Source organism: Pseudomassariella vexata (assembly GCF_002105095.1).
Source record: "Pseudomassariella vexata strain CBS 129021 chromosome Unknown BCR38scaffold_5, whole genome shotgun sequence".
Classification (NCBI taxonomy): Eukaryota; Fungi; Ascomycota; class Sordariomycetes; order Amphisphaeriales; family Pseudomassariaceae; genus Pseudomassariella; species Pseudomassariella vexata.
Window position 1 is genome coordinate 2,090,488 of NW_024467960.1, and position 21,369 is coordinate 2,111,856.

General features: G+C 52.2%; 5 protein-coding genes and 1 non-coding gene across 6 annotated transcripts; 3 read left to right on the top strand and 3 right to left on the bottom strand.

Annotated features, from left to right (window-relative positions):
* Nucleotides 1–64: 64 nt before the first annotated feature.
* BCR38DRAFT_430091 (exocyst complex component protein) lies at nt 65–2,941 on the top strand. Its single transcript, XM_040860017.1, has one exon. It carries the CDS (start codon nt 280–282, stop codon nt 2,824–2,826), a length of 2,547 nt encoding a protein of 848 aa, XP_040717347.1. The 5' UTR covers nt 65–279; the 3' UTR covers nt 2,827–2,941.
* Nucleotides 2,942–7,568: 4,627 nt separating this feature from the next.
* BCR38DRAFT_456948 (uncharacterized protein) lies at nt 7,569–9,767 on the top strand (the record flags this gene model as incomplete). Its single annotated transcript, XM_040861983.1, has 4 exons — nt 7,569–7,702; nt 7,776–7,887; nt 7,985–8,505; nt 8,576–9,767. The coding sequence occupies 4 exons, from the start codon at nt 7,569–7,571 to the stop codon at nt 9,765–9,767; spliced, it is 1,959 nt and encodes a 652-aa protein (XP_040717348.1).
* Nucleotides 9,768–13,161: 3,394 nt separating this feature from the next.
* BCR38DRAFT_456974 (ATP-NAD kinase) lies at nt 13,162–14,998 on the bottom strand (the record flags this gene model as incomplete). The annotated part of the gene is made up of 3 exons (XM_040861987.1): nt 13,162–13,643; nt 13,702–14,783; nt 14,829–14,998. The coding sequence occupies 3 exons, from the start codon at nt 14,996–14,998 to the stop codon at nt 13,162–13,164; spliced, it is 1,734 nt and encodes a 577-aa protein (XP_040717349.1).
* A 2,407-nt stretch (nt 14,999–17,405) lies between these two features.
* Nucleotides 17,406–18,340, bottom strand: BCR38DRAFT_339587 (uncharacterized protein; the record flags this gene model as incomplete). Its single annotated transcript, XM_040855710.1, has 3 exons — nt 17,406–17,810; nt 17,917–18,074; nt 18,151–18,340. 3 exons carry the CDS (start codon nt 18,338–18,340, stop codon nt 17,406–17,408), a joined length of 753 nt encoding a protein of 250 aa, XP_040717350.1.
* Nucleotides 18,341–18,532: 192 nt separating this feature from the next.
* Nucleotides 18,533–20,404, top strand: BCR38DRAFT_430125 (uncharacterized protein). Its single transcript, XM_040860018.1, has one exon. It carries the CDS (start codon nt 18,668–18,670, stop codon nt 19,946–19,948), a length of 1,281 nt encoding a protein of 426 aa, XP_040717351.1. The 5' UTR covers nt 18,533–18,667; the 3' UTR covers nt 19,949–20,404.
* Nucleotides 20,405–21,002: 598 nt separating this feature from the next.
* On the bottom strand, nt 21,003–21,105 carry BCR38DRAFT_t159. The gene has a single exon. It is a non-coding gene; the product is annotated as a tRNA-Thr (tRNA).
* Nucleotides 21,106–21,369: the final 264 nt, after the last annotated feature.

Here is a 21,369-nt window from a genome sequence, read left to right on the forward strand (position 1 = left end):
GATGATAAAACAGTGTGGCTAGAACCTGACCCGTGCACGCTTGGAGCAACGACGACCGACCACAGTTGCATCCCTGTCAGTACTGGCTAGTAGCGTCCGACATGCCGATTTAACAATCGCATTGATGAACTATCGCCGACATAGTTGTTTCAATCGCAATCAACGACTTTTGCCCACAGCCCTCCACTACTCCAAAGGCCTTCATTGAGGCTACCCCCTTCATGCTCCCCGTGAGCTGACGGTTCTCCTGCCCATGTAGCACCAACAATTGCGGACGAAATGGAGCGGAATGGATCAGGATCTCGGGCACTGTTCCCCAAGGGGCCCAGCTTCACCCTCGAAGACTTCTCCAACAAAGACTTCATAGTGCGCGACTTTGTTGATAGCCTTGCTGATAATGCTGTGCCTGTGAACCGTCGTTCAGGCCCAGCCCAGCAAGCCTTTGACCCGAAACCACTGATCAGATCCTTCGAGAATGCGCTTCAAGGGCTGGGGATGTTGTCGGAGGAACTTCAGCAAAAGGAGTCGGAGCTTATGACCGAAGTCAGACGTGCAGAAATTCAACACGACCAGACGCTTGATACCCTCGGCCGGAAACTGGACCAGTCAATAGATTCATTCGAAGCCCTCGATCTGAGCCTCAACAATCCCGATGGAAATGATCGAGGCAGCCGCGGCGAAGTGGGTGGGAACATTGCCGTCCAGATTGGAGAGAAGTTGGAAGAGCTGGACCGGAAACGCAGGCGAGCTATCGATGCGAATTTCTTGATCCAATGCTGGCTTGAGGTTAGTGAGACGGGCGAGCTCACCTCGCTGCAGGACATACAAAGGCAAGGAGGGGCGGAGAATAAGGTCAGGTGTGCAGTCATTGCACACCAGTTAATGCGGATCAGCCAGCGCCTCGATCTGGTGGCGTGGGGACCGATAAACGGCCTTTACCGGAATGGAATCACGAACGGTGTTGCCGGTGCAACCCGGCCCACACACAACACAAGAGAAGTGCTCGAGAAGTTCTGTGAAACACTCGAGCAAGACCTGCTCAAGCAATTCAACAATAGCTACCGCAAGCAAAACTTTGAAGACATGATGGAGTGTTCCAAGGTCCTGCACGACTTCAACGGAGGCTCCAGCGTTATTGCCGTGTTCGTTAACCAGCACCAGTTCTTCATCGATCGGGACCAGTTGATATCAGAAGAGGTCACCACTGATGGCGATGTTTGGGAGCAATTGGCTGATCCAGACTCGGATCCACCAGGTGTCGAGCCTAGTCTCCAGTCACTCGTCGACGAAGTCAGGATTGTCATGCAGGAAGAATCTTTTATCATCAAAAGGGCATTCCCGTATTACGAGACTGTTCTGGTCAAATTTATTCAAAGAGTTTTCCAACAGTCGGTCCAGCAACGTTTGGAAAACGTCCTAGAGAAGGCTGACACCATCTCGTCACTTGCTTTCCTTCGTTCTCTCCATGCTTCAAGGAATTATATCAGTGCGCTGATAGAAGATCTCAAGTCGCATGGTCTGACAGAACATCCTGAACCCTGTTCTGCGCAGATATCCCAGAATCTCGATCAGCAGATGGAAGAGCTGTTCGTTCCATACATGGTTGGGAACGCGTATATTGAGCGTGAAAAGAGGAGCTTGGAAGAGTTGTACAACTCGCTGCTCTTCAAATACAACATCTATCATTCCAGGAGGAAAAAGGCACCAACCGGTTTCATGGCCTCTTTAGCCCAGCAAGGTTCGCAACTCATGGCTTCTGCGAAGGATGCTTATCTAGAACGACTTGAGTCGTCTGAGCTTACTGCTACGCAGAAGGCCATGATGTTGAAGGTCGCCGGTGTTTCAGAGACAGACAATAACAAGAATGACATTGAAGTCACAGAACAAGACGGTGTGCTGAGTACGGCCAACGCGAAAAGAATGATGACTTGGCTTGCTGAGAGTGTCCGTCGGACACTAGAACTGGGAAGCCAAAGCGAAACGCCAAAAGACGTGGCTATCCTGCTTAACCTCTTAATGACCAGCATGGGCCAGGTATATGTTGAAACCGCGTTGGACGCCGCGTTGGAAAAGTCGACAGCCCAAGAGAACATCAAAACGGAGCCCGACCTGAGCTACCTTCCTTCCGTTCGCCCAGCCGTCATAATTACTAGTATCATGCTGCGTTTCATAACTACAGTCCTGATTCGCTTGGCCGAGTCCAATACCACGGTTCGCCGCAGCATGGAAGCGCAGACGAAGATGGGCATCGAATCCATCGAGAAGAAAACAAATAACGTCATGAAATCCACCATCGATGTCATCGTAAACTGGGTCGCCAAATCTCTGGCCGGGCAGAAGAAGATCGACTTTGCGCCCAAAGACGACTCGGTGCTCGAACTGAATCAGACGGCGACTTGCACTGCCATCTGCCTCTTCCTGTCGCGCGCCGCAACCCTCACATCGCAAACCATCGATGGCGCCAACCTCGAGGCGTTCGGGGGCGAACTTGCGCTCGCCATCCAACGACTCCTATTCGACCACTACAAGAAGTTCAAGATCAACGCCGCAGGCGGCCTCATGGTCACCAAGGATATTGCCAAGTACGTGGCCACGCTCAAGCAGTGGTCGCTGAGCAAGGATATGGAGGCCACCGTAGACATGTTGACCGAAATTGGATACCTATTCATCATTGGACCCGAGGCTCTGCGCGAACGCGGGAGGAACTTGGCTACCGGCCCCAGCGTGGCGAGCAAGAGGCTGGTCAAGGCAGACTTCAAGACGTTTGTGCAAAATCGCGAGGATTCGCGGAGTGTGGGCATTCAGAGCGTGCTTTCTAGTCTGTAACGAAAACGCGTGGCAAAATGGCGGTTGATGATGGATGGATGGATGGATGGACGGGCGTTGGGGTTCGGCAAGGAGGCAGGACGCACAATGTTGGGTTGGGCTGTATGTATTTATGTATACGAGACGATGACATGGCGTGATTACAATGATGTACCGCAGCACTTTGAGCTCTGATATGTGAGGTTGATGCTTCAAGTTGGAAGGTGACTCTTTCATCTTCAGGATTGACCCGTTGGCAGCCTCGGTGCGGTTTCGATGGCTAGCTACAAGATAGTACGTACCGGTCTCGAATTTTCTTCTCCTCGTGGGAGAGAATTACAGGAAGACCCAATGCGTCAGGTACTGTAACTCGAGACCTTTAAAATCTGTTACGGAGTGATCAAGGCATCTTCTGGGTTTGTCCATCACCCTGGTTGCTACTACGACTGCCTGACTGGTATAGCTATCACCAGATTGATCCCGCTCAGTTTGCCAAATCAGGGCCCATGAATCATGTTGTCCTCCCTCGTCTAAACTCCAATGGATTCATTTTTGATTGTTGCTCCAGAGAATTATTGGTGGGGTTTGGCCGTTGGTGTTGCGGTTTCAGCCAACATCAAGCAGTCTGCTCAGTACAGGTCACTCCAGCCGTTACTTCGTTGCTTGAGTCTCAAGATACTTCCGATGTCTCTCATCGACTGGGGCTGCCAGACTGTCAACAATGCTTTTGACGTTTGCGCGCCGCTCAGTTACGGGGCTGCAATTGTTGCGGCGGTTGCTGCTATGATGATGCCGACGATAGGGGTACCGTGACCCCTAGTAGGGTCGAATTTCGATGACCAACAGCTTCTTGGAGATTGCCTGTACACTTTCCTTTTCAATTTCGTCATTTCAACCGCCTCGAAGATGAATGTCAACCCCATGAGTCAGAAAAGAAAGGAATCAGCGACAGGAGATTCGCATTTGCTGCTACTGGTTGCGTCACGTTGATTTTTGCAGAATCAATTCTTAGACAGGTTCCAGTCAGTCGGTGGTTGGATGAAGACTTGGATCATGCGGTCATTGGTCTCGGCACGAGTGACCTCGATCGAAGCTTGTTATACGGGTTAGTTTAACATCGACAATCTGGGAAATGTATGGTTCTTGCCAAATTGCTCCTGAGATGATGAGCAATCCACTCTCTTCATCAAGCGTCGACTCCAGGAAGAACTTTTAGGCTATCGAGGTGAATATAGCACTGTCACCAAGCTCTCAAGCGATCCATAGTCTCATCTCCTTTACAGCCGCGTCACCAAGTGTTGCCTGACGAAAGAGAGCCGCGAGCCAGGGACACAGGCAACTCTTAATTGGCTACTTTAAGTGGTGATTTGAGACGTATCCCGGCGGGGAGCTCTATATCAACAGCCATATTGCACCGGGGTCTGGGAAAATGCATCGAGTAAATTACGCAGAAACTTAGCTCTATTCCAGGCAATTTTTGACCATGTCATTCCACCTATATATAGCATTTGCGCTCTATAGACGACACAGGTTTTCAGCAAGTAACTCCCCGAACTGAAAATAAAGCCTTTGCCATTGAAGAGAACGCAGATCCAGTATTGAGCAGGTACTGCAGCCATTACGAACCCCTCGATAGGAGATGGTGATGATCAATAGACTTGACCCAACTCTTTGCGCATCATGACGCACTTTCATAAAGAGTTGCTCTCCCTTTGGATTTAATGGTAGCATTATTGGACATGGTATCACCCTGGGGATTCAGGTTTCCGAGCGATCACAAGAAGCGACTGGATGCTTCTCCTGTATACCTTCCTTGTCTCAAATATGGTATCCATTCTTGAAAGCTACGTTGGGTTTTCCAGACAAACTCGGATGCATGAATCGTATATTCGCTCTCACAGATAGCTGATGGAATTTTGCACAAGCAATGACAGCGGTGGGAACCGGACCATCTGGCTCAGTCGAACAGCGGAGGGAAGACTACCACTTGTGCAGGACCATGGTATCAACAAGAGGAACAATTTGGCGTACCGATGCCTTGAGGTAATATTCAGAATGCCGCTCGGCCATGCTAAAGTTAGCCGACCAAGATTATAGGAACAGGGACCCGAGGAGAGGTAGGAACTCCATCGTCAAATTAGCCCTCTGACAAATGGACAGATGTGCCATTGTAAACCTACCTGTACTGCTCAATGCGAGACTTGCTGCCTTTTCATTCTATGGCGATATATGCCTTTGACTCGTCCTTGGATCGATGCGAAGGGCGCGTGTTTATTCTGGGTACAATTGCTTGAGATCTCCATTCTTGATTCCCAGAACAGCACTAAGGAATGAAGCCCATGCAATCTGAAGGCTGGGTTCGGTGGCATGGGTGCCCTCCTTATGCATAAGGATAGTCGGGTCATACACCGTGACTGAGTACGTGTCATTGAGAAACTTGAGATGGTAGGCCGCCACTAGGGTACACACAATGCCATGGGCCAGTCGATACGCCGTTGCCAATACATCCACTAATAGAGCGTCGTAATCGGTATTATCTGAGACTGTTGTGCAGTTTTTCGTGTAGGTCGACGAGGTTCGCTCGTTTCCGGTCGTGCTCCTCCCGCTCCAACACCACTATCCATACGAAGTCCCCCGCGGAGAGAACGCCACCATTATGTCGGCTTCTTCCAGTATCTTTACAGGACTCTCTCGTATCAGCTGGGGGTTCTCGTCATCCGACAGAGACGCAACTTCTGTTCATTTGCAATTGTCAGCTGGCGTGTCTAGACAAAACTGGAGACGCCCGGAGGACCTGGGAAATACAAGTGGGTGAAGGGGATACTTCCCGTCGAATCTCGCCTCAATCAGGAGCTTATATGCCGGCTCTTGAAGCAGCTTCTGGTGTCCGAGATCTCATGCTATCCACAGTCTTGTCTCATTTTGTTGTTTCCGGGAAGGATGTCTGCTCCGCAAGATAGGGGACGATCCAGCATTGCGCTCATGGGGCCAGCTGGGCCGTCATACTGTACTTGTCTGAGGCCACCGTGACCTTGAACGGATCCTTCCGTGAGAGATCAAACAGTACATTGTCAGGCTCAGGCTGGCCGTGGATGATGTTAAGAAGAAGAAGAAGCCTTAAAACAACTGGGTCGTCGTCCAGTAGAAATATTAACCATGTTTTGTCATGTACGGACTCGAGAAATGAGCCGGAAAGCATTTTGATAAACACACCCGATGACTTTGCCAGCGTTCTCGGACAAACAAGGAATCGCGAGGTGGACTGACCATGGCCATCAGCCTCGATGATCAAGTTCAGATCTCCACGTCTGTGCAAAACTTGTTGGGGGCGGGCAATGCATATGATCACCGGCCTTGGAATCCAACAGGAAAAATAGAGGGTTTTGAATACACGCGATTTGTTGTGGATTGCTCTTCATCGGTCGATACCGAACCCACCTCCGAGAGTCTACAATACCAGTAGGATATGATATGATGAAATTGGCGCAGAGAATGTATAGGGACGGTATGACCATCAAGTCAATACGGAAACAGCAATGGCAAATCTGCAGAATGAATGAACAACTTCCAAGCCCTTGCACAGACGACCGTATAGTCTCAGGGCCAGAGAAGATGAAGCACACAACACGCGGCGGTAACCGTGTGGGAATGGCGCCGTAGCCACGGGGGCACGGTAGGGTTGCAAAGGCGTGACTGAGGAGAATATGATCCTACACGGCCACCTTAGACAGTATACTTCGTACTGTATTGGTCGGTTCACAATCCTTGACTTGAACGGCCGACAGGGGTGGGAACGCATATGGGCACGCTTTCTCCAACAGCAGATCCTCAAACTTCCGGGGCCGAATGACGCTGGACCCCACAGACACTTTAACCGCGTGCACTCGAGCCGCATAGGACTCTAACCCAACGCGGGGTGCATTTTGACGTGCAAATGACCTAATCCCTGTTCCCATCGAGTTCAATCTGGCGGGAACGGCAAGGCTAGAGTGTCAAGCGCATTCAAGTGCATTGGCTAACGTGCTATGAGACCATGCAAACGTTACAACAGACGGGCTTTCGACTGTGGACCGATCTGCCCGGGGCCCCGCGACGGCTTAGTAGGATGGATCGAGGAGAAAGATACGGCATGTGCCAATATCCGCTCGCAGCTGCATTCGTGTCTACGGCTGTTGGTTGTTGGAGCCATGTGGGCAAGAATGTCGGCGTTGGAAAGTGGACCTGGGACGAGATGATATTTTGGCATGGAAAGAATTTCGTCGGTTGCACTTGGTGATGGCAGCTGCCATAACAAAGCAAGTCAAGAGACTTCCTATTCGAGTAGTGGTCGCAGCTGATTGACCAATAGCGCGACGCGAGATCTCGACGCGGCAGGGGTCCGGGCGCTCGAGCGATAATTAGGCCAATTCCACTCTACACGCGCTCTGATCTACGTTGATGCAAATGCAAGCTCGACACGCTCGCCCCCGACCACCATATTGTCTCGCTTCACATCTCCACCCTTTTCTTCCACCACCCGACCCCAGTGTTCGCGTGCGTCCTCCGTTCTGACTTGTGCACTTCTCCAACGTCTCCGCGAGAGCATCAATCTCACACGTATATACCTGAAGGACGCACTGCTGCTCGTTGTTGTTCGCGTCCAGTCTGTTGTACGATGCAGTCATAACCTCGCTCGTCACCACCCTCCCATCTCGACGACCGCCATGTCCCACCACGCTCCCTCCCCGACCTCTTCTCCCCGGCATGGGAGTCAAGACGCGGCCATGCTGAGCTCGCAGTGCAGCAATCCCGACTCGTCCAGTCTTTCGCTCGAATCGTCGTTCCAATTGGACCCGAGCTTTTCGAGCCAACGGATGGATTCAGAAAAACACCCCAAAGGAAAGCGGAAGAGGACCACGTACGCGCGCCCCAGGGCCCTGCTCGACCTCTTGCGGAGTCATCCAGGCTGACAATGCTCTTAATCTGCACAGTACACAAGACAAATCAATCCTCGAAGCGGCGTACCACTCGAATCCCAAGCCCGACAAGGCGGCGCGTCTCGATATCGTGAAGCGCGTTTCTCTTAACGAGAAGGAAGTTCAGGTCAGTTTTGGCCCCACTACGCGCTAGCTGCGTTTCCCGAAGTGTCTGCACTGGCCGTTGGCAGAGTCAATGGGGGCTAATGACGTCGGCCTTGTAGATATGGTTCCAAAACCGCCGCCAGAATGACCGCCGAAAATCGCGTCCTCTCTCCCTGCAGGAGATCGCCGCACTTCGGTATGGGGGTGGGATGCACGTTCTATCCTCCGACCCGGCGAATTATGGAAACGCCAATGCGTCCGGCTCGAGCGAGGACGGGGAGACACGCCCCGAGGATGCTTCGGCGGCTGGGATGGATCAGCGTGCTCTAACCCCCGAAGCTGCTGGCTCTCAGCACTCGACCCAATTGTCCCCCGAAGCTTCTCAACCAGCTAGAGTCTTTGGGGATGCGGCGGGGGCCGAGGCCGAGGCCGAGGTATCAAAACAGGAGAAACAGGAGCGGAGGGACTCGGCAATAAGCTGCACGCCGCCTTCATCACAACGCGGCGATGGAGACGGAGGGTCGCAGCTGCTGTCCCACTCTCTGTCCAGCTCGATAGGGTATCTGTCGAACCGGTGGAACGTTGGCACCTCCTTCTCTACTCCCGCGACACTCTCCCGACCTGGGGACGAGTCACTGAGGTATGCATCGACTTGCGACTTACTACTTGTGATATCAATGTGTTTTGCTGACCAACCACGTCATATATAGACTCGAATCCTTCCCTTCGTCGGCCAATTCAACGGCCAACAACTCACCGGCATCCATCCTGCTGCCGCCCTCGACCTCTTCATCCGTCCGCATCACCTTCTCCCTCGAGGGCAAGGCGGAGCTTCTATCCTCGCGGTCGTCGCCCCCACGACCTGTACCGACCCAGCTTCCCGTCGAGATTGCAACGTTACCACCCGTCCGCAATCACCGAACGCTGCAGCGGAGTAGGAGTGCTTTGCCCGGCATCACGCTACCACCCATCTCGACCCTCACCGCGAGTCTTCCTCCTCAACTGACGCGCGGTCGATCGCGTAATGTTCATGCATGGGAGTCGGTCTGCGAGCCCGACACGATGGATGAGCTCACTGCCCAGGCCGAGAACGAGTCCTCGGGCTCGGCAATCGCGGCCATCTCGCTGTTGCGTTCGAGCAGCCAGACGAGCACCCTCAGCGGCATGATTCACAACCACTCCCCTCCCAGCAACCACGTCTTGCAATCCAATCCTGGCAAAAGAAACGCCCCGCCTACGCGACGCGACTCGGGCAAGAAACCCAGGCTCAGCCGATCCAGCAGCAGCAGCATCGCGCGCATACAGGCCCGACCCTCTCCCGAACACGGTGCTCTTCAGGACCCACTGCCCGTCGCTGCCGATGTTGAAGTCGTCGACAACAAGGAGGACGTCGGCCCTGCTGCAAAGAAGTCGAACAACGTCGGCTTGGCTCTGGTCCTGAGCCCTTCGGGCGGTGACTCGGACAAGGAGAACTGGAGCCCGGACGAAGAGGGAAACCCGACGACCAACAACCACCACCACAACAACAACAACCGGCGGCGGCGGCCCTTGCCCCCAGGTGCCTCCGCCAAGACGAAGACACAGACCTCGCAGAAGCCGGTCGGCAACCCGCGGCGGGTTGGACGCGCTCTGGGAGAGAAAGCAGTGGTCAAGCGGACGGTGCTGGGGTCGCGGTCGAACACGGCACCCATGCCGCGGATGCGTGGAGGCAGGGCCGTGGATAGCTCGGTGTCGATCTTCGAGGATGGCAACTCTGGGAAGGGCGATGCCCCCGGTAGGAAGGGCAGGAAAGGCGTCAACGAAGTGGAACGCTTCATGCACGGCGAGGTCAGCCCCAGCAAGAAACCGGATATGGACTGCGTGGCGGGATTGCTGTCGCTGAGCCAGGGGAACTGGCGTTGAGAGAGAACGCTCTCCATGTCCTCTCTTGTGGAGGGGCTTGATGCTTATGCATCGACATTCGATCGGCCAATCAATGGCCACGGCAAGCTGCATTCTGCATTATGTGGGGAGGATACAAATTGCTTCGAACAACCGCCTCCGGTTCGCCCTTACAAGCAGAAATTTGTTGGAACAACTCACTTTGAGAATGTAGCCCCGTTGAACTTGATGGGCCGAGTGACAGAGAGAACACCGCCAGAGTCCTTGATGCCATGGAAGAACAACAAGAGGAAGAAAGAGAGGATGACATTGAGTTGGGTATTTGTAGTTGCCATTGCTGTAGAGGTTCACGCGTCCACGCATATGAAAGCTTCACACTCGGCTACTCGAGTATTCATATCACTCAGTTAGAGGAGGTGACTCGTTGGCATTGGCTTGGGGAGAATGGAGAAGCGGGGTTTGGCGCCGCAGCTGTTTACACACATCTTGGAAAAGCTACATTAGTCTAGATGCCCATTCTCGAGGTTTGGGGAAGTAGATGGTGTAGTTGTTAGGATTACGTAGTAGAGGCAAATAGTACTGAGAGAAGAATGTCGATGAACAACAGTTTTCGCTGCAGCCCTTGGGTCGGTGATAAGGTATGAGACGAGGTGAAATGACATGCATCATATATATATATATATATACAACGGGCGTATGATAAGTATATCTAACCTGTATATTAGGAGGAGTCAATGGTGATCAATCATTGAGGCCATCTAAGAAGACATGAATCAACTGAAGGCGTCCTAGTGCACTATCAGAGCTACCAAGATGGGCAGTATGTAGGACAGATAATAAGTACTGAGTAGCTGTGAGCTGAGACGAGATAAGACAACCTGATTCGAGACCAGACGCGGAACAGTCAAGTCATGTACGATGTTATTCACCTAACCGCATTGACCACCTCTTTGCATGCACCCCCATTTTGCAGGGTCTAACTGAATCAACCTAAATACTTCGTCCATATTATTTATATACAGAACATACTTAATTTAAGTGTCCGAAGACTATGATATATTCTTTCGAGCCCTCTTTTTAGGAGGGACTCTTCCTTCGAGAAAAGTATCAATTTCTAACTGCTTATCCGGTAAAATAGGCCGTATTCGCTTATTTCGCTTGTCCTGGGCTGTTCGGATCGCTGATAAGTCAACGAATACTTTATTCGGGTCTGGCTCGACGGGCTGGCGTATATCTGGAGCGTATTTATCGAGTTCCTTATATAGTTGCTCGTTTTCAATACGTAATTTGGCATTCTCGGCGGCCTGGAGTGTAAGGGCCTTGCCCGCCTTGCCTACTAGGGTACGAATCTTACGAGATACCCCGCCCTCGGCTTTCTCTATCGACTGTAGTTGGCTAGATAGTTGCTGCGCTTTCTGAGGAGTAAAAGCAACCAAGGGTGGTGATATATGAGGCGGAGGATCTGGTGTATGAGGCTCCGGAGGATCACAAGATACGTCGACTAGTCCTTCGGAGCCTAGGGGCCATATACCAGTCTTCCGCCAGCCAGATTTAATATTTTCCGTAATAAAGGCTCTCTCCGAGGCACGTAGATATGCTTCTAGCATACGTTGCTTGTAAATTTGGGCTGTAGCCTTGTAGGAAGCGTAAGCCCTGAACTCTTGGCGGTAGTAGGTCTTCAAAGGTGAGAACGGCCCGACATCGCACGGCTGGAGATCGTCACTGCAGTGTGAGGGTAAATACAGCACGGCGACTCTATTCGAGTAGGCTTTCCACATAAATTCGGCATGAATATGTGTCTGGTGGCCGTCGAGGATAAGGAGTCGCCATTCGGTACCCCTAGGCTTCGTCTCGGGGAGAAAAACCTGATCTAACCACCTACTTGCGATAACTTTATTACTCCAGCCCTTACTCGTCGCGGTGTATTCCCACTCAGGGATATTTTGGTCTGGGAACCACTGTGCTTGGACTCTCTTGCCGGAAAATACGCAGACAGGTGTACCCCGTTGGGTATGCGAAATGTACTCTAACCAGGAGCACCACGACGAAGCGTCCGACTTTGATACGCGTACCCGGCGTGAATTAGATGTCCCAATAACCGTACCATGCCCAGATTCCCCCTCTTGGACACCTGTCTCATCCATATTATACTCGTTGTCGGGTTTGATACGATACTTCGTACGTAAGCGTTCGAGGAGGGTGTAGAAGTCTCGGATCTTGTTTGAATCGGACGCTCTAACTCGGCTAGCATCTACGACGCGCCCAATTTTGGTACGTATCTGTGGATGGCGGCTAACGAAGCGATCCACCCAGTGTTGGCCAAGTGTATTGTTATCCCCTTGAGCAAGGAGGATTTCGGCAGCGAAGTCGGCCACATAACGCTTGCTAGGAGCCCGTCCACACACTTCTTCGTGTAGGATCCAGTTCACGATAACCTCCTCTTGCTCTGGAGTCAACTTTTGTTGCCTGGAGGCGGCGTCGCGATGCGAATTACCGTGACGAATACGGTAGGACAGTGTAGTCCCCTTGATACCGTACCGATGAGCTGCTACGGCCTGGGAAGAGCCCTGACGGACAAGCTCTTTAGCGCGTTCGATTCGCTGCTCAAAATCGTCCAGACTATTCTCCACTGGATTAGCCATTTCGTACGTAGATAGGGAGAAATTGCGAGGTAAATTGAGAGACGTCGTGTTGTTGAGGCGTAGAAATTCCCTGCAAAATGGGGGGGCATGCAAAAAGGTGGTCAATGCGGTTAGATGAGTATTCACTTGTCGTAGAAAGAAATAGGTGTGATGAGGCGGAATCACCGGGAGGAAGCCTGCATCCCTATTGACTGAAATTTATGGAGCAGCTAACTATGAGGCGAGAAAGGCAGGGTGATACGGCAACCAAGAGTCTGTTGTGGCCATGTCACACGAATTTGCACAGCCCGATAGTCACACCACAGTGGCGGCAAGGCATCATGGAAAAGGATCATTACCCTTCCACAGACGAGCCATGGTCACCACAAATGATTACTAGTCGCTAGTCACGAATATTGTTAAATTCTTGGTCACGGAATGGACTGGAATCTCATTTCCCGCAATCAAACGCGACGCTGAATTACTGTATTTTAGTGCTGTGTGTCCGAGCGTCATCTAATTCAATCGGGTTCTTGACGATTTTCACATGTTGTTGTCGTTGTTGTCCTGTGGCAACATGCGGATGCGGATGCTGATGCTATGCCAATTCCCATAAAACTCCCAGAGAGTAGTTGTGTCTGTAGCGACCGTCTGATCTCTCTATGATGTGGTATCATATGCTATGCTTTATGCGAATGTACGTTTCTTGACGAATGCATATCTTCCAACTCTTGGCTAACGAAACTCTCTGTCTATATCCAACCATGATGCGTTGTGCGATTATCGGGCATTGTTTACATGCCCAGGAGGCTCATCTGACGCCGCAATGGACTGGCGCTGATGCTGCCTTCTTCGCTAGCATAGCAAGCCGAGTCCGTGTCAATATCCCATTCGGGCTCCTCCTCTTCCTTGGGGCATTCGCCGTCCTGTTGGCTTTCGAAGCCCTTCTGAGTGGCGGCACGAGTGTTCCACTGCAGAGTGCGAGAGACGCTGTCAAACCATTCCGTTCCGGTGCGCATAACAGTGGGCAACGGGTACTGCGAAGCAGTGATGGTGACGTGATCGCCTTGCTTGAGCTCAACACGGCCCTTGCCGTCGAAGGCGCAATAAGCTGTGGCACGAGAATTGCGCGGCACCGAGACACGCAGGAGCATAGTGTCACTGAGGACCATGGGCCGGAAGGAAAGAGTGTGGGGGCAGATTGGGGTGAGAAGGATGGCCGGAATGTCAGGGTGGACGAGCGAGCCACCAGCAGAGAGCGAATAAGCGGTTGATCCTGCAAAGTTGATGAGCATACTCGTATGATAGGGTTGGGGTATTCGGGTTAGACTTACCAGTTGGTGTGGAGAAAATACAGCCATCCGCCTGGACAACGGTCAAGAGCTCATTGTCGCCGTACAGCTCCAAGTTGGACACGTACGGCGACGGACCGCGATCAATGACGAGCTCGTTGAGAACCTCGAATTGCTCGCCCTCTTCCATTTCATGTGCGCCGTCACGGAAGACAGTACAGGTGAAACGCATGCGTAGGTTGACACGCATGCCTTCCTCTCCCATGATGCGGTTAAGATGCTGCTTGTACTTCTCAAACTCGAAGCTCGTCAAGAAGCCGAGACTTCCGAGACTGAAAGACAGCACGGGTGGAACAACCCTCTGGAAGAGCCACGATGTGAACAACACGGTACCATCACCCCCGAGAGTCAAAACGAGATCGAATTTTTCTGGCTGGCTCCAGCATAGATCCGGGGACCAGTAGCGCAGCATTGAATGGAAGCGCGAGTCGTCTTCGATTATGCTGGCGGCACCGAAACGCTTCGAGTTTCGGAGCTTGGCGTCGACGTAAACATTGACTCCAACGTCTGATCCATAGCGTGGAGTTCTGAGCAGCCACATGGCCAACTCGCGCGTGAGAAGGACTAATTCGTTGTCACGGGCCTTGGTAACAATCATGATGTTGCGGACCGCTCGGCGAATGGGCCGGCGCTGGAGCTGCTTGGATACCTCACGCACGCCCGTTGCCGTCTGGACCAGCCTGGAGTGGGACATCCACTCATCGTTCTTGATCTCCTCGAGGACCTTGTCAATGTCCACGGCGTCATCGAAGCGCTGGTGATAGAAGCAAGGCGACTGCATGGAAGGCAGCGCAGTAGTGGGGGTGTTGCCCCGGTTGGCGAGTTCATTGAGCGCATCGGACAGTCGCTGAGACGAGGACGAGCCAGGGCGCTGGTCGGCGCTGGGTCGTTGTGCGGACAACATGCCGGTCAATGAGAGGGCTTCGGGCTTGTTACTGCGAGCAACCGAGGCCAACGCCTTCATAAAGGTCTGGCGAGGCACAGACTCTCTGGATAGGGCGTTTTTGCGGTGGCCTTGGGCGTGAAGCGGCGGGGGGAAGTTGCTACTCTTGGACGAAATAGGGCTGGCCACGCCTATCGAGTCATCCTGGCCGGCATTGCGAAAAGACTGGGCTAAGTCGAGGGGCAACAGCGGAATGTTCGGTCGAGTGTTGATGGAGCTCGGCGTGCTCTTGCGACGTTCTGGGATGTGGGATTTATTGTTGCATCCCTCGGACTCGACCGGAGGATTACTGAGGACCGGGTGGATCGCAGTGGGAGATGTCACTAATGCCGCCATTTTTGTCCGAGTCAGGCGAGATTGATAGCGCTGCAGCTCCAGGATAAAGTGCTAAACTTGGCAACTGGCAGGGGGTGGGCTGCGCAGTTAACAAATTGGAGCGTCCTAAAGCCGTGTCCGATTGCCGGATTTTGCAAATTGCTGATGGCGTGGGACTGTGTTCAACAGATGTAATCGATATCGGCTTCCAAACCCGACAAACTGTATTAACGCACGTCACACACCGCTGTCGTGTGATCTCACTTTCTTCAGCGTGCTGAATCTGGTAGCACAATGCGTCAGTCACAGTACATGAAGCTTGAAACGACTCACAGCTGTGGCGGTCAACGCGCAATGGCCATGTGTCCTGATGGGCTAACGCAGGGTGACAAGACTTACGAGACTGCCTCAATTCCAAGATTTGATGCTGCGCTAGGCGAGTGATATTTGCTGTGGGGTTTGACGGTGGATGCGAATGTGATGGATTCTGGGGGATGCAGAAGGATGCAGAAGGATGCAGAAGCAAGCAATGCCGGTCTCACGACTGCGGGCGTCTGATAGACTCGAACGAAAGTAGGTGAACCAATAGAGCAACACTGGAGGGTATCTTGCAGAACGACACAGAGAAGACACACTCGATCTATCGGGGGAATATCTTCTATGGGCTGGCAAAACAAAGAGGCCTAGGATCGCTGACAGGTAAATATTCGAGGAATGGAAAGAGTGCTCGAAAACAATAACTAAAAGTTAGGTGATCCTCGAGTCTAGACGAAGGTCGGAGTATTATAACGAGGAGTAAAATGTGCTGTCAAAGCCGAAAAATAAATAATGGCACCTCAAAAAAGGCAAGTGAAGGTTGCAGGCAATATTCGAGTAGGGACTGAACTGATGAGGCAAAGACACAAGGTAATTGCAAGAACTACCGGAGCTCTGCTTTCGCTGCTGACGCACGCGGGACTGAATGGAACTGAATCGGGTCTACAATGAAAGACTCGAGAAGCAGAAGTAAGAACACACAAGTGATGCAACGGCTCGCCCATCTTTATGACCCTCATCACAGTGATACTTGCAAACCCAGAGGAGGATTGGCTAACAGGAGCTCCAGTGGTCGCCTATTGCCGCCATCCGTGCTTGACTACCTGAGTGGCAGCTTGGTGGGGCAAGTTTGTGTCACAATTGGGGCCATGGCCGGGTTGTTGCTTGCCATGGCGTTTAACCCACTAGGGGGTTGAAGGGGGTCTCCAGAGTCTAGACGATAGCGCTGATAGGGGAGAGACGGTGAGTTTGACCATCGAACCCCAGCGCTCTTCGTCGACGGCTGGTAATGCCTTGGTTTCCTCAGTACAGGAGCCTGGGATTTGGAAATGTCAGGCTTCTCGTCATCGGGGCCTCGGCTTGCGCGCGGGCACAGGGGTTTTTGCAGGCGAAAGGGTCTAAGGAGCGGGGCTAGCGTGGCCTAGTCGTCTCAAGTCACGGGAATCTGCTGCAACGCCCGTCGAGCCCGCTTTTCTCCTTTCCCTCCCATATTGGCCCACTTGTAAAGAGCTCCTGGAAAGTCCTTGGGATTTCCTAATCTCAGCAGCACGGCACTGTCTGCCGCATAATGCTGCCAGTTTCCTGCTTGTTTTAAGCCTGGAACGGACAACGAATCGAGCACTGGTATACTAGTCGTAAGCAACACCTCTCCCCTTGTGATCTTCACACAGCGTTTGGGGTGGGGGATAAGTGCCGTCAGATTGCCGCCACTCTGGTCGGCGGAAACCCCGTTTTTGTCCATGGCAAGGTCCCGAAATTTGCTCTTATCGCACCACCTAAACATACCCTCGGTACCACCTAAGCTCTCGAGAGCGACAAGAATAGCCCATGACATAGAGAACGTTTTGTTTCCACCATTCTGACCAGTCAACTTTGTCTGCTGCGAATCCTTCGCGAAGCAATCATCTTGATTCTGTCGCAAGTCGGACTTGGATTCGTACGATGATGAGATGAAACGTCGCCCTTATCCACAACGGCAATTCCAAACACGGCCCTGTGGCAGACCCATCTCAGCTCGAAGCATTCGTCGCGTTCTACAATGGTTTGACAACAATGACGAATCCCGTTTCCTATTCATGTCGTAGTCTCTCTGTGCTCGAATCGGCATTGTCGACAAGAAGACAGTTTCCAACCCACCATGATCGACACTCCTGGAGAGTATTCCACGGGTTGCCTCCCACCCGTCGCAATCCACGAGGCATTCGTCCAAGAGGCGGCTAACAGGCTATCTTACGAGGTTTCCATTCGTTTATCCTCGTTTTCCTGGTGCCGCCATTTCCTGACCTGATGCATTCGTTGTTCAGAGTCTTGCCTGATGGATCAAATGAGATGCTGCACTCGTCGGTCCCAAAATTGGTAAAACTAGACTGTGATGCAACACACAAGGGATTCATCACTTCCAGTAAAGATCCGAGGCTATCTTCGCTTCCACGATGGAGCGAGTAAACCGGGTCAAGTCTGCGCCAGCTTCCGCATCGTCGCCCATCATGTCCACGTTCTCGAATCTCATTGGACAGCATTGGCTTTGAGCCATGGTCACCACCTGGTCCCACGCGTCCATGGTGAAGTTACCCTCGCTCTCAGCGAGAAGAAGCTCGCCGTGAGAGGTAAATGCAAAAACATGCAGGGATTCCGCCTGCTCAACGTCACGAGCTGTAGGGTCGATCACAATGCGACGGTTTCCCTCTTCCGAGAGAACGGCGAAAGCGGTCGATGTCAAGGTGGCCGTCAGGGGAATAGCCGCCGAGAGCAGCGACAGTAAGGAAGTCTGTATCAAGGCCGGTAATATGGGTAGATTCTATGATATGGCGATCAGTACAGTACAGCCCCCGTGCATGGGGAATGCCGACACCCGATGATGCGAGCCGACTTCCATCCTCAGACTCGTTGGAGTTATGACTTACCGAGCTGGCCTGGATAAGCTTGGTGTTTAAGTATTCGTTCTCGGGTGCTACAGTGACTTGCAAGGTGATTTGTATCAAAGTTCGTGGGAAGTTGTCGACGAGGATGATCTGGCGGAGGGTGGACTGCAGAAGTGATTCTAGATGTCGTTCTCTCGCTCCTATATAAATAATTGAGCGTCAGTTGCAGTGTTTTCAAACTCAATTAATCGTGCCATGTTCGTGCCATGTTCATACCTCCAACCCCTGCGGCGGGTCGTACGACTACGTCAATAACAGCCTCCTCGGGCAGCTCGTCTCGTCTCTGGACCTCGATGGGCCCATTGACGGCCCCAACAATGGTGTAGCCCGCGAAGGAGAATGTCGCAGAACCGTCAGCACAAGGCAGGTGCGACAGCAATGCTTGAGGCTCAGTATTTACGGTCATGTTGTGGCACGTTTGATGATCCTGTGAATTTCGCTGGAGTTGTGTTTGTCGCAGTCAAAGGTTGAATCGAAAGTTTGCGTGATGAAAATTCGCAAGGGAGCTGGAGCCCCGCCTTTCTAGGATGCGCTGCAGGTCCAGGGTAGCATGCAGTTGGCAATTGACCGCGGGGCAACCTCCTCGCCGCTTTGTCAAGTTGCGGCTCCAAGCTCTCCAGCTTTCTAGCGACCTCCAACCTCCGTCTCCAATCTTTACTAAGCTGTGTGACATCTGACCATACGACCGCTCGCAGTACTCAAATAGACTACACTGATAAAATAAGTCAAGAACATGGCTGCAGAACCACCTACCAATCCGGCGCCCTCGACGCTTCCAAATCTGAAGGACAAGATCCCGAAGCTGGAGCCGAGACGCCGGCGCGCTCCACCGTCCAGCCCGGTCCCTATCCCAGAGACCCCGACCTTGCCGTCACGTCCCGACGCGTCGTCACTGTCCTACCAGGTCCCCTCTAGAAGAATCTTGTCTACTAAGGACCACGAGCTGTTTCTCTCGTCGCCCACATATGACCTCATCCTGGCCTTCATCTTCGGCCTCTCAGATTCCGTCGTGGACACCCCAATCTCTGCCATCAGAGATGCGGATTTAAGCGCTCCTGTCAACTCGATCCTTTCCATACTGGACGAGGCAGAGGTGCTTGTGCAAGACACGCCGCCGAATGACTCGGGAGGCTCCCGCTTTGGCAACAAGCTATTCCAGACCTTCCTGGACAAAGCCAAAAATGCGAGCGCTTTGTGGCATCAAAAGCTGGGTATCACATCACCCGAGGCGGTTTCCGAGGTGCAAGCATATCTGATGCAATGTTTTGGCAACCGTACAAGAATAGACTACGGTTCGGGCCATGAGCTCAACTTCATGATATGGCTTCTATGCTTGTATCAACTGCAGATTTTGAAGACGTCAGACTTCAAGGTTCTGATTTTGAAGGTCTTTGTCCGGTACTTGGAACTGATGCGCACTATTCAGTCGACCTATTACCTTGAACCAGCTGGCTCACATGGTGTTTGGGGACTGGATGATTATCAGTTTTTGCCGTTTCTATTTGGGGCCAGCCAGCTTCTGCACCATCCTTTCATCACACCGCGGGCGATCCACCACGACCTCACAATCGAGGAGTTTGGCCACGACTTTTTGTATCTGGGTCAGGTGAGCTTCGTCAACAGCACCAAGACGGTCAAGGGGTTGCGGTGGCACAGTCCCATGCTGGATGACATCTCGTCCGCCAAAAGTTGGAACAAAATTGAGGGCGGGATGAAGAAGATGTTTGTGGCTGAGGTCTTGCGCAAGTTGCCAGTCATGCAACATTTTTTGTTTGGCTCTTTGGTCCCCGCGGTAGAGAGTATGAGCACGGAGGCTGAACTGGGGGTGGCCAGCGAGGAAGACGAGACGAAGGGTGGTGCCGTCTTAGTGGAAGAAAATGGCGTCAAACATATGCACCAACTCAACAGCTGGGGCGACTGCTGTGGCATCAAGGTCCCTAGCAGTCTTGCTGCAGCCCAGGAGATGAAGAAGCGAGGTGGAGGAGAGAGTCTGCGTAGAATACCCTTCGACTAAGCATCGACCAAGTATCAATACGCCTTGACTTGCCAATAATGCTGGATCTTTGTATAACACAGGAGACAAGAGTAACTTATCCGCTGAACTAATGCAAGTTTAACGGACATGCGATTTACGACTATAGATCATTCGGGATACGGAACTTGAACAGTCGCTATCACTCATTTGGGAGTTCTTCTACTCAGACGCAAATGCGTAGTCACAGCTCTGAGTACCGGTCACAATGTACATAGGACTGATTGATGAAATATTTGATACTAGGAGAAGCCTCCATAATACCCAGAGGGGAGAAGTTGTAAGAGGGCTCAGTCCAACTACGGCCAAGGGTCTAGGGAACTTTAATCAAATCAAATCATACTTTCGCTTCAAATTTCGATATACCCCAAAGGGCGACATATGAAAATAATATTAAATACGCCGTAGGTGTTAACCCTCGGTACCTCTACAAGTACTCCCTTAAGGGGCTATAGATGATATAGCGGGCCCTTAAGCCGCGTCGGGCGGTTATACAGGTAAACTTGTAGCCAAACGACTACTAAACCTCCTGTCCCTCCCTAAGTCTGTGCTACAACCCCTGCCTGAACTACCGATAAGCGTGGTAATGTGGCACTTAAATTCGTCCTCAGGGGTGGGATGCTGCTGATGTGCAGAAGATGCTCGACTATTTTTTTTGTCGCGACAAGTCGTAGTATCTGCTAATTGGGGTTCTCGTCGAGCGTATACATCTCAACCATACGCTCAAGTGGATAGACCGTAACGTGGTCTAGACGCTCGCAAGAATCGCGGCGAGGGGGCGTGCTGCGCGCCTTCTATCGTGAGGGGACGGGTTCGCCGACGAGCGTTATCGGATAGGCGAGGTCCGATAAGGGGTCGGATTAACGATTCGAATTCTGGACCGGCTGTCGAGTTATATTCCGCCGACGTAGTGCTTGACGGTCGACTGGCTAGGATGCTCGTAATCCTAAACTGCACCAATCTCCCTATTATCGCTAGGTAGGCGAAGTCAACAAGGTGGGCAGCGCGCCGTAAGGGTTGACTAAACCCCCTTGTGTGTCAGCTGCGGGATTCGAACCCGCGACTCGTCACCAACCCAAGTGGGCGAGGCTCAAATCGGGACTTATCTACCAGCGAAGTGACCAACTACACCAGCCGACGCGACATATGATGCGTATACGTATTGGGACTCGTGTGATTATATGGCAAGACTTGCAGGCTGGAGTATTGTCTCGATCAACTTGCCGGAGGTCGAGGAGTAATTGGGTTAAGATCAAAAGCCGACATCCTATTTACCTACTTTGGCAATATTCATCAATGACCAAAATATACCCAATCCTTCACCTCTGAAGTATCACTGAAGTTATACGAGACTAGAACGTGAGCTACCCTGATTTGGCCCATGAATACTCTACTGTTTCCAG

Coding starts and splice junctions, on each gene's coding strand:
- BCR38DRAFT_430091 (XM_040860017.1), top strand. CDS start 280: ATGGAGCGGAATGGATCAGGATCTCGGGCACTGTTCCCCAAGGGGCCC.
- BCR38DRAFT_430125 (XM_040860018.1), top strand. CDS start 18,668: ATGGCTGCAGAACCACCTACCAATCCGGCGCCCTCGACGCTTCCAAAT.